This window comes from Sebastes fasciatus, chromosome 5, assembly GCF_043250625.1.
Source record: "Sebastes fasciatus isolate fSebFas1 chromosome 5, fSebFas1.pri, whole genome shotgun sequence".
Lineage (NCBI taxonomy): Eukaryota > Metazoa > Chordata > Actinopteri > Perciformes > Sebastidae > Sebastes > Sebastes fasciatus.
This window is the reverse complement of record NC_133799.1, coordinates 22858902-22871664: the sequence shown is the minus strand read 5'-3', so window position 1 is coordinate 22871664 and position 12763 is coordinate 22858902. Positions and strand designations below refer to the sequence as shown.

Below are 12763 nucleotides of genomic sequence, written 5' to 3'. Positions count from 1 at the left end.
GCTTGCTTTATGCAAATGTATGTATATATTTATGATTGGAAATCAATTAACAACACAAAACAATGACAAATATTGTCCAGAAACCCTCACAGGTACTGCATTTAGCATAAAAAAATATGCTCAAATCATAACATGGCAAACTGCAGCCCAACAGACAACAACAGCTGTCAATGTGTCAGTGTGATAACTTGACTTTGAGTTGCCCCAAACTGCATGTGGTTATTATAAAGTGGGCATGTCTGTAAAGGGGAGACTCGTGGGTACCCATAGAACCCATTTTCATTCACATATCTTGAGGTCAGAGGTCAAGGAACCCCTTTGAAAATGGCCATGCCAGTTTTTTTTCGCAACTAGGTTTTGTGTAACTTTGGAGTGTTATTTAACCTCCCTCACAACGAGCTAGTATGTCATGGTTGGTACCAATAGATTCCTTCGGTTTTCTAGTTTCATATGATGCCAGTATCTTCACTCTAGCTTTAAAACTAACAAATTTGCATTAACGCGTAATTATCATGTTAACTTTGACAGCGCTACTTTAAAGACAAATCAGGTAGAATACAATCTCTTCAACTTGTGTCCCGCCATGTAATGTGCACTCAAAACCAGAGAGGGAACACGGTGTAAGTTAACTTTTCTAAGAACACCCTCCAACTGTTCATCTCCATAAACTTCCTTTATGTTTTAACTGTAATGAATGCACATTAACACAGATGCAGCACAACCAAAAAACAACATCTCCCTGGTCCCATTGGAGTGCAATCTAGAGGTTAAAGAGGGAGCTGGGGTCCTGCTGCTACACAATTAAGTGTCTTTCCTCTTTTATCACCACCCTGATCATTATGTTTAATCATCTACATCCTTCTTCTCTACTCCTCCTTGCTCTGTCTCCCTTGGATTGCATGTTTGAAATGAGCAGGAAAAACAATCCTCTGTTCTGCGCAGGCCTGAAGCTCCAGATAGGAACATTATGTCCCAGCACAAAAACCGGAGCTTCACAACCACACACTGTTGGTATTATCTGTTTCTTCTTGATTGGTTCCCCAGTACTTTACATCAGTCTGTCCATGATCTAGTAAAGTGGAGAAACCTGGCAGCCATACGGGTAAAGAAGGTGTATCATGTGACCGCAAAGTTCTTGGCTGGAGTCCAGCTGGAGACCTTCACCTCACGTCATTCTCCTTTCCCTATTTCACCGAGCTTCTGAAGCGTCAAATAAAAACAAAAATGCCATAAAATATTTTTTCCAGTAGTAGGAATATTAAATTCATCTTGAACTGGATCTGCTTTTCTCCTTTACTACTTCACCTAACACACAGTGTTTGGGTTTTAAACTGTCGTTGTCCTGTTTGTCATATTGCAGCCACTTAGTGTTCTGTAACACTCTGTGAAATGCTATAATGTGGATTTAAGGGTTTAGTGAGAGTTGAATTACAATTTGGCTTTTATTGGGCGGTTTGGCTTACATGTTGGGCTGTAATGATGATGACAAAGAGAAATAAAGAGGCACAGAGCTGCGTGAGCCAATTTAGCCACGAAAAGCCAATTAAGTTTTTTTTTATGCTGAGAAAAATCCACACTCTAACAATACTTAAGATGTCTTAAGTATTCCAACTGCCACTCTTTTTCTTCAAATGCCACAGAAACAAATCAGCTCCACGCACCGCAGCGTCACTATTCAGTAGTTCTTATTTTCGTCTGATCATTAAATGGCTTCTTGGACGACCCTCATGCTGCACACATGATTTGCTCAATGTGCTAAATAGGCTCATATGTGTTCACTAATAATCTTACTGTATTAAAGCGTAGTGTTAATAAAATAATCTCTTATACAAACATCAGAATATTTTATGACAGTTGGGCCACAGTAGTGGAAAGACTAGGCTGTGGCTGCTGAAATAAAATGAATTGCCTGAATAAAACAGTCCTGTGTTAGCGGCTGATGATGACTAGGACCTTCTGTGTTTATTTGTCCTTATTCTCTCATGATAATAGTCTATACCAGGAACACTTTGCCGTTACAACAAACATACTTGGACTGATCTGCTTCAGATTAACACTGTGATGTTTTTTGCACTGACTGCAGGGCGGAGAGATGCCACTCATAACTGATGGGGGCCCTTCCTCACAAAGCCTTGTTAGCTCAGTCTCTTTGCTCCAGAGAGAAGGGCCCCCCCTTTCCTCTCTGTATTGAGTTTCTCCAGTGTGCAATTATGTGTTTTGGTGAGGGTCTCTGAATTAGGAACAGACAGTCGCGCTCTGCAAACAAAAAGCAAGACTTTCAGCGAGGGAATGGTGGGAGACAAAGCACAAGAATGCCAGCCAGGGAGCAACGGGGTCATTGAGGGGAAAATCATTGCAAACATCCACCAACCGGAGCTGCATGTGACTGTTATGTCCTCCATCTCACATTCTTCCCTGTGATAATACACCTGCCTCTAGTCTAAATCTCTCAGATTTTCTATCTGATCTGCCTGCATAACCCTCATGCCAACCATACAAAAGCACACACACACACACACATTTTACGCTTGACTTCCCAGAACTCACACAGCCCTCCCGAATCCTGCTGTCAGACCAACTCAATGTCTCCTTTCATCCCTTCACCTGCAGGTTCCCTCTTTAATAACTTTATATTATCTGAGTCTGCAGACTATACAGACCCTACCTGGGGTGAGGGTGAGCCCCCCCCCCTTCATACCTGCAAGCCCTGCTGTTTTTAAAGCCCCGTTTCCGCAGGTTTGTGCTGAATCAGACGGAGGGAACCGTGATTAAGGGTTAAGCCTATAACCCAACATGCACAGCAGCTCTTTCATCTTCTCCCACAGTGTGCAATTTGGATGCCGGCAGACACGCGAGGTAAGTACATCGTAAAACACAGCAACAGGTCTGAGAAGCTGATACTGACAATCTGTTATTAGAATTAACGTGGACACACGCTGCTTTCCATTAGCACGCTCCACTGCACATCACTGTCCACATCATGCACAAGCCTGTCCTAAATATGCACAATTGAAACTATGGAAAGAGATGGCTCAAAAGTCTTGACTTGCAGAAATATTTGCACAACATAGTTAATAAACGGTAAACTCCATCCCTCTAATGCATCCCTGTGTGTGCGTCTCTTAAAATGGTAATATTAGAAGGGAGATTTGTCAAGTAGTTAATACTCAACATGGGCGTAGACAAAATATGCTTGCTTTATGCAAATGTATGTATATATTTATGATTGGAAATCAATTAACAACACAAAACAATGACAAATATTGTCTAGAAACCCTCACAGGTACTGCATTTAGCATAAAAAATATGTTCAAATCATAACATGGCAAACTCAATCGCAACAGCAACAACAGCTGTCAGTGTGTCAGTGTGCTGACTTGACTATGACTTGCCCCAAAACTGCATGTGATTATCATAAAGTGGGCATACCTGTAAAGGGGAGACTCGTGGGTACCCATAGAACCCATTTTCATTCACATATCTTGAGGTCAGAGGTCAAGGGCCCCCTTTGAAAATGGCCATGCCAGTTTTTCCTCACCAAAATGTATGTGTGTCTCCTCCACTGCACATCACTGTCCACATCATGCACAAGCCTGTCCTAAATATGCACATTTGAAACTATGGAAAAAGATGGCTCATAAGTCTGTACTTGCAGAAATCTTTGCACACCATAGTTCAAAGCTAGACAATAAACAGTAAACTCCATCCCTCTGCATGCATCCCTGTGTGTGCGTCTCTTACCAGATGGCTATGCGCTCCTTCGGGTACTGCAGCCTCTCGATGCAGCCCAGGTAATGTGGCAGGCTGTGCGCTGCGTTACGAGCCACAATGGCGATCATAACCTTTGGCTTCAGCAGGGAGGACTCGGACTTGAATTGCTCCTGCTGCACCAGAGTCTCCAGAGTCTCCAGCTCCTCCGACACCACAGCGGCCAGCAGCGCCCACAGCACACCGACTCTCACGGCCACGACCAACCGCATCTTCGCTCTGCAAATTCCGCCGTGAGTCGTCCGAGCTGGACCTAAACCTGGAGCCCTGAGACTGAGCGAGAGAGGAGTGTGAGTGCGTGAGAGAGAGAGAGAGGCAGGGAGGGAGGGAGTGGGAGGAGGAGAGAGAGGAAGGAAGGTAAAAGAAGGGGATAGGCTGGGTGGAGGGTTTCCTACCCCTCCTACAACCCTGCTGCTGCTGCTGCTGTTTCTGCTGCTGCTGCTGCTAATACTGCTGCTGCTGCTGCTGCTGCTGCTGTTGCTGTTGCTTCTGCTGCTGCTGCTGTTGCTGCTGCTGCTGCTTCTGCTGTGCTGCTGCTACTGCCTCTGCTACTGCAGCTACTGCTTCTGCTGTGCTGCTGCTGCTGCTGCTTCTGCTGTGCTGCTGCTACTGCCTCTGCTACTGCAGCTGCTGCTTCTGCTGTGCTGCTGCTACTGCCTCTGCTACTGCAGCTACTGCTTCTGCTGCTGCTGCTACTGCTACAGCTGCTGCCTCTGCTGCTGCTACTGCTGTTGTGCTGCTGCTACTGCTACTACTACTGCTGTTGCTGCTGTGCTGCTGCTACTGCTGCTGCTGCTGCTACTACTGCTGCTGTTGCTGCTGTTGTTGCTGCTATTACTGCTGCTGCTTCTGCTGCTGCTACTGCTGCTGCTGCTACTGCTGCTGGCTACTGCTGCTGTTGCTGTGCTGCTTCTGCTGCTGCTGCTGCTGGCTACTGCTGCTGTGCTGCTTCTGCTGCTGCTGTACTGCTGCATGATGCTACTGCTGCTGCTGCTGCTGGCTACTGCTGCTGCTGCTGTGCTGCTTCTGCTGCTGCTGTACTGCTGCATGATGCTACTACTGCTGCTGCTGCTGCTGGCTACTGCTGCTGCTGTGCTGCTTCTGCTGCTGCTGTACTGCTGCATGATGCTACTGCTGCTGCTGATGCTGCTGCTACTACTGCTGCTGGCTACTGCTGCTGCCACTGCTGCTGCTGCTTCTGCTGCTGCTGCTGCTTCTCCTGCTGCTGCTGCCACTGCTGCTGCTGCCTCTGCTGCTGCTGCGCTGCTACTGCTGCTGCTGCTGTGCTGCTGCTGCTGCTGCTGCTATTGCTACTGCTGCTGCTGCTGCTGCTACTGCTACTACTGCTACTGCTGCTGCTTCTGCTTCTGCTACTGCTGCTGCTGCTGCTGCTGCTGCACCAAAATCTTCTTCCCCCTAATAATAAACTGTGCAAACATAATAAAAACATAAACGTCTCATGAACACATCAACCACTACTTAATCAGATTTTATGTCCTGCATGGTATATGGGTGTTTCTGTCTGGACTGTCATTCAATATTTGTCAACAAAATGTGAAGGACACCGTGTTCTAGATCATTATAGCATGATGCCTGACTGTCTGTCTGTTTCTCCTCCTTGATTCTCCTCCTTCCTGCCTGTGTCTTTCCTTTTCCATGGCTTCGCCCTTCAGCCTCTTGGATGCTGCAGAGCCGGAGACCATGAGGTCACCCGAGACCATGAGGTCACCAGCTCTGACATCAACTTTCAACCAGACTGCTGCACCTTTTTTTTATGTGTTTTTATAGAAGCTTATGTACCAATAAAACTGTACGCTGTTACAGTAGCAAAAGAATATATGAATTGCATTGCACCAACTGTTTGACCCACTGCCCTCTGGCAGACGCTTCAGGTCCATCGAATCATGGGCAAACAGACTAAAAAACAGTTTCTACCCAACAGCAACACGAGAGCTGAACATCTGCTTAGTATCAGAACTACAATACTTAAGCTACTTTGCATATATGACAGCTGTACATCACGCATTTACATTTCAGCTCCACCCTTTGTAGCATATGTATATATTGAACTACAGATGTTTACACCTTAGTTCATTCTTTTGTATATATTAACTCCCGTATTTATGTATTACTTGTATATAGCGCCAATACAACTCAGCATTGTGCAATATCAACATCTTACTGTTTTTATAGGTCAAGCACATACATATTTTCTATTTATAATATATATTTCTTTCTTTGTATTACTGTTCAATATATGTGTATGCAACATCAGGATTGCTATTTAATTCTGTTGTGCAATGACAATGAAGGAATTCTATTCATTGAAGGGTTAAATTTGACTTTAACCTCTCTATTTATCATCTATAAGCAGTAAACATATATTACATTATTTACAATACATTGCAATATATTTAGAAGTAGCTACAAGGATATTTTTAAGTGTTTATTAATGGAATGTGTTATATTACATTCATTATGTGTTTATACCAGCAACCAGTTAAAGGTGCTTCACAGGAGAAGTTAAAGTTGTGGACAACTGATCAATAAACACTTAAAAACATCTCATATCTGCTTACAGCTATGTCTACATTATTTTGTGGTATAATTAAACCATTTATTACATTTTTATCTTTCTTATAAATACTAAATAGGGGGTGGGTTAAAGGGACTGTTTGTAACTTTTTAAGCGTATAAATGTAGCGGGTCGGCACACCTGCGCGTTCGCACATGCGCGCTCGCGTGTGGCCGGAGCCTCGTCTCCGCTGCCTGCTCTCCTTCACTCAGAAGGCGCGCGCGTCCTCGCTGTCTCGCTCCACCTCTAGACGTGAACGCGCGCTTACTACACACTGCTGAAGAGTTAGTTTAGCTCTGAGAATATCTAGTGAATGTACAGTGGACGTTTGTGCAGAAATAACTGCTGCAGCTCCTCCAGACCAACAGAGGTTTTCCGTGTCTTGTGAAGTGATGGGGCTCCTCAACAAGTTACGTTATCGTGTCGGTGCCGGTGTCTTCGGCTGCCGGCTGCGGTCGGGAGGCGATAACGTAACTCGTTGAGGAGCCGCGCTGCTGAAGCCTGCGCTGAGCAGGAAAAGCCAACACTAGGATCAGCAGTGATTCATGGAGAGACCTTCGTCTGGTCAGCTAACATTACTGCCAAGCAGCTGAAATATAGAGTGATATTGTGCTTTTAGCTGACGTCTGTCGCCTCACTGTTTTGAGCGATGCTCGTTCATGTCTATGTAGAGCGAGCAAGCGCGAGCTCAACGCTGACTTTCGTTGATTTCAAGGCCACAGGTGTCGCTGTTAAGCAGCATTTTTGAATCTTACAAATAGTCCCTTTAAAATAAGGTGTTATCTAAAAAGGAACAAATAGTGCTGGGGACATTTTATTATTATATAACGCTAAAGGGAGAGTTGCACTATAATAAACTTTACAAAAACAACATAAACACAAAGAAAACATTCATCACTGTCCAAAACAAACAAACACTTGCCTCCAAATTATATATATATATATATATATATATATATATATATATATATATATATATTACATTATATAGTCATTCATCATCTGTTTATATGCCATCATCCAGTTATAGATGCTTAACAGGAAATAAACACTTTAAAAAGATCTTATATCTGTTTACAGCTACATTATATGTGTGGTATCATTAAACCATTAATTAAATGTTTATACTTCTTATAAATAGCCTACCAAGTTATGGTCGGGGTGGGTTACTAAAAGGTGTTACCCATAAAAGAAGGAATAGTGCAGCCAGGTGAGAGTTGCACTATAATAAACTTTACTAAAACAACATACACGAAGAAAACATTCATCAGCATCCAAAACAAACACTTGCCTCCAAATTTGGTGATTTTGCGAGTTACTTTAAATAAACCTTTTAAAACCCTCATAAAGCCTCTGAACTCCCACACAGGTGTTTTCAATTATTCTGGCTAATTAGACCTCAGCTCAGATTGAATTAAATGGGCCACAGCATTGATGGGAATTAAGCAGCCTAACAAATCTGCATCTATTAATAATAATAATGATAAAGGTGTATTTTTTATCCCACCCTAACAGGTTCAACAAAGACAACAGGAGACTCACAGGACAGTGTGATATTCCTTCACTAAGCAACTCCCCCCCTAGTTACGGTTGCTAACGTAGGATTGGACAGTGGCCGTTCTGGGGCGGGGCTTAGCGGAAGGTCATTGGAGGTCGTGTCTAGAACAGAAGGGAGCCCGCAAATTGCGAAATCTAATTTGAGATCTGCAAACCCTCTAACGGAACTTGCTTTCCCTACGACCTATGCTAACATTTGATTCGTCCGAAATCGCATACTATGCACTACATACTCAATAGGTGTACTATCGTTCAAAATACTTTTGTGTGAATTAACAGTATTATGCATCTTTTTGGACGCACTGTGCAGTAATTTACATCACTGCCTGAGAGTCTCCAAGGCCTATAGAAAGGAGGCTGGGTCACGCGTCAACAACGCATCATCTCTTTGGGGGTACGACACATGCACAGTAAATTTCTGGCCTGCACTCGCCGAAATTGGGCCAATCGCAACGCACGACCGCAGCTTCAGTTACACTGCGCATGTGTTGTACCACGTACCCCAAGACCTATGTCCGCCCGTGACCCAGCCTCCTTTCCATAGGCCTTGAGAGCCTCCTTGCCGGTTGGAGCAGTTGGAGACGTGTAACCATGGTAACCCAAGCCAACCTCATGTGACCAAAACGACAATATATAGTACGCCTAGCAAAATGAAATCTTACAGTTAAATTGAAGCATTATTGATGTTACAGAGCTGTCCGTCAACGTCTGTTATGAACGTTGTCCTCACTACTGCATTGCATTGTGGGATATGTAATATTTCATCTGAAATAGTATGCAATTTGCGTACTATTGGTTTCATACTAAGTTTTGGGACAAACTGGAATATGTCACATACTGTTTTAGCGTACTAAAGAGCATGATGTTAGTATGGAATTTCGGACCCAACCTAACTATTCGAGATCAATGCCCTAACCTTAACAATGTCGCGAGAGTTTCCCCAGTTTGCGGGCTCCCTTCTAGCCACTACCGTCAGTGGATGCAACTGAGATATATTAACTTTATGACTGTTGTTTGAGTTGACAGCAAAAAAAGAAGACAATGTTATCTAAAATATGGAGAAAATACTGTAAATTATAACTAACTGAGACAAGGGAGAAAAAAGAAAGATGTATATGTAAAAACAAATCAGGAAAATATTCACTTCCCTCCTTACAGAAAAAGTGTAAAAGTGAAATGTGCATGAATTTACGGATAACATCAACAGTATCTATGAGGACAAAATTGAACTGTCAGTGTCATAAAACCATAAAAAATCATCAACAAAACATCTGTAGCGCATAACAGAAGAAAAATGTTCCAAACCAGTATGACACCATGAGACAAACGCACCAAAAACACTTCAAAAGCTTTCCAAGCTTTCCACAGAAGTTTCCTGTAAATAAAGCCTATAGTAAACTGTCCACAAATATATACCTCCAGCTCCAAAAGTTGGCATCCAATGCTCTCAATGCTATTATAATATTATACTGTGTGTTCTTATATGATTACAGTAACCCTATAGTAACCTTTGTTGATTATAGTGCAGTCACAGCACAGACAGACGGGCAAAGCCAGCTTACTTCTGTCCCTGTCTCGACTCGACTCTGTTTATTTAAGCCAGGATCTCTGCCACTTGGTAATGTTTTCCCTCCTCGTTGAGGTAATGAGAGTACTCTGCCATGCGCTCTGTTGTTGCTTGCTCTTAGTCACTGTGGATGAGAGACAGACACAGAGAGAGAGAGCAATGATTTCACTCTGTCTGGGTGATCCATTAGCTCCCTCTAGTGCTTTCCCAGTTAAGATGTGTAAAAAAAACATGAAGGAAGCCGCCATAAAATCACAGCCTTCCCACACACATACACACACTTGCCCAGACAACACTGAAAATCCACAAAAAAACTTTGCTTGGGGAAGGTTGCTGACCTTTTAAGCCCACAGTTTAACGTTTATTCCCGCACACAGCTGTTAAAAAAACAAAGGTCAGAGATCAAGCTCAGCAACAGTCCACAGCTGACGGGGGTGAGAGGAGTACGCTACGGTTGGGATTTGCTCAGAGGCACGTAAACAGTAACCTCTGGGGCCAAACTCATGGTCATAGTGGACTGGGAATGTTAGGTTTCAAAGTTAAATGAAATGAAAAGCATATAAATAAATGACGAACTCGTGTTAGTCACTCTGCACTTTCTACTCAGCTCTCAAAAAAAAACAGCCTCACCCTGCTGGCCCAGTGTCAGGCTTTAACACCGGGGCCGTCTACGCTACATTTTCATTATTCAAATGGCTCGTCCACTCCCTATTCAGTCATAGCAAAACATCTGCTTTGTAATTTTGGTCGCGCACTTGACATGCAGCCATTTGTCTCTCTGTAACTGAACTATGGATGACGGACAGAGCCGAACTGCATCACGTTTTTTTTAAGTTATGTTTGGGATAAATGTATGTTTTAAAGACGGCCAAGCTTTTGATTTGTTAAACGGTGGTTGCAGGGAAAGCGTAGCTTCACTTTAAATAGCAGGGTAAATCCTTCATAGCTAGGTTCAATAAATAGAAAAATATGTCATACAGAAAACTCCAGGACAAATATGTACCACATGTATTTTGTTTTGTAAAAGTAAGTATGAAAAAATGTAGATAAAGGATTGCGGCACTTCTTCATAAGGTTAATTGACTGATGACTAATCATCTCATGCTCTTCTCTACTTTAACATAGTACACGATGGAAAATTAAAGGTCAAGTGTGAAGGATTTAGGGGGATCTATTAGCAGAAACGGAATATAATGTTAATAATTATGTATTCATTAGTGTTTATTCACCTGAAACTAAGAATTGAGTTTTCGTTAGCTTAGAATGAGCCGTTTATACCTACATAGGGAGCGGGTCCTCTTCACAGAGTCCGCCATGTTTCTGCAGTAGCCCAGAACGGACAAACCAAACACTGGATCTGGAGAGAGCCTTTTGTGTTTTTAGGTTACCTGAAGGCCACCGTAGTTCTCCGACACGCTTAGGAGTGAGCGGAGGGGTATTCAGTTGGTTGCAATCTACAACCTCACCGCTACATGCCACTAAACATCCACACTAATACGTTTTAAAACGGGTAACTTTTGCTATGTTGATGCCTAACGTCCACACTGCTCCGGCGTTTTCAAGGCCCTAAAACGGAGACGTTTGAAACCCTGCTGACCCCGTTTTATTTTTAAATCTCCGGGGTTGCATTTTAGTCTGAACGGACAGAAACAGTCTGAAGGCCTTTAAACACGATGACGCAGACACCCACGTTGGCTTCTTGATTGGGTCTTATCAGTCATGACGTTTCCTTCCCTGATTCGTCACAGTCGCCCCATCACATGAACCTTTTCCAGAAGAAAACAAACAACATCAGCCTCGACCACCAGTGACTAATTTCCACATGGATAACAAGTTACAAGCGTTACTGACCCTGTTGTCTATGCTAGCAGCTGTTCTGTGCTGTGCAGTTAAATTCTGCATTTTGCCATTGCAGTTCTTCGCTCGTAGTTTTTTCTGCAACTGAACAAGCAACCTGTTTACACCGGCACACACATGCCCAGTGTACGTCAATCATGTGATATGCGTTTTCAGGCATAGTAGTAAGAAGGTATTAGTGTGGAGGTAGCCTAAATCCTACACACTGCTCCTTTAATGAACTAAAACACACCGCTATGAACCTCAAACATGAGATATTATAGGTACAGCACATAAAATTGTAGTTTTACACAGCAGTCTGGTGAGGCTGAGAGGGAACGAGTGATTTCAGGAGAGGAAAGGCCTTGAAAATTCATTGAGCTGATTTATATATGTGTGTGTGTGTGTGTGTGTGTGTGTGTGTGTGTGTGTGTGTGTGTGTGTGTGTGTGTGTGTGTGTGTGTGTGTGCATGTCTGGGTGGGTGGTTTAGGACTCCGTGCCTCCTCCATGGCTGTCAGGGTGATGTACAGCTCCAGTGCTTGATCATGCAGAGCTCTCTCTGAGGCAGCCTCGTGTATGTGTGTGAGCGTCATGGAAAAGCGTGAACCAGCAGATGGTGCTCTTGTTTCATCCTTGAAGATCTCTCCCTCACACACACACACACACACACACATTCATACACACACATGCTGTCTTGTCTTATGGGAACTTGGGTCCAGACAGTGTGAGAGCAAACCACTCATCCTGGTCAGATGATCGAGACTGTCGTGTCACTAAACAACTCTGCTGCACAGCCACAGTCTCCTCAGTCAGTCACCAGGCTTGTTCCGGGCGCTGACTGCTTGCTCAGCTAATGTGAATTTGGCAGACTGCGGTAAAATACAATACGAGCGCAGAACCATAATAAAGCATCCAGACTCTGCGGCTATCCATGTCAATACTCTGCTGGTCACTTCAGCAATGCAGAGAACTCCCAAACAATTTTCCAATATCATAAGCTCTTGACATTAATGCATCCAGACGGTTGCATAATTGTTCATGGATAAAATATGGTGTGTTTACACTGAACAATTAGCTTCCTGGGATTTAAGTAGGTCACTTCTTGTGGATATGTGGCATGAATGCAAATGCAATTCTACCTTCCTAAAGCTTTGGCCTCCCCCTCGTGTGAGTAGCATCGCTGCCAAGGTAATCCAGAGTATGGATCTGCGTGGAGAGGCTTTACATACAAATGGATGGGGAGCTGAGAGAGAGAGGGAAGCTGCTGGGCTGACTCTGGAGACACAGGAATATAGTTGGTGTACTGTAGATGGATGGAAAATGTCTACTTCCCCTCACTGGTTACGAGGCTGGCGCTGCCACATTTCTAAACGAATGTGTTTAGAGCTAATAGTGGGCATTAGGCAGCGAGGAGCTGCTGGAGAGAGTTAAGACACCGAGCAGAGGCCTGCTGGGTATC

General features: G+C 43.6%; 1 protein-coding gene across 1 annotated transcript in view; it reads right to left on the bottom strand.

The window, feature by feature from the left end:
• colgalt2b (collagen beta(1-O)galactosyltransferase 2b) overlaps positions 1-4254 on the bottom strand; it is a 30224-nt gene extending 25970 nt beyond the window's left edge. The window contains exon 1 of the mRNA XM_074635857.1: positions 3742-4254. Coding sequence (XP_074491958.1) covers positions 3742-3980 — 239 coding nt within the window. The 5' untranslated portion in view covers positions 3981-4254. The remainder of the gene's footprint in view (positions 1-3741) is intronic.
• Positions 4255-12763: the final 8509 nt, after the last annotated feature.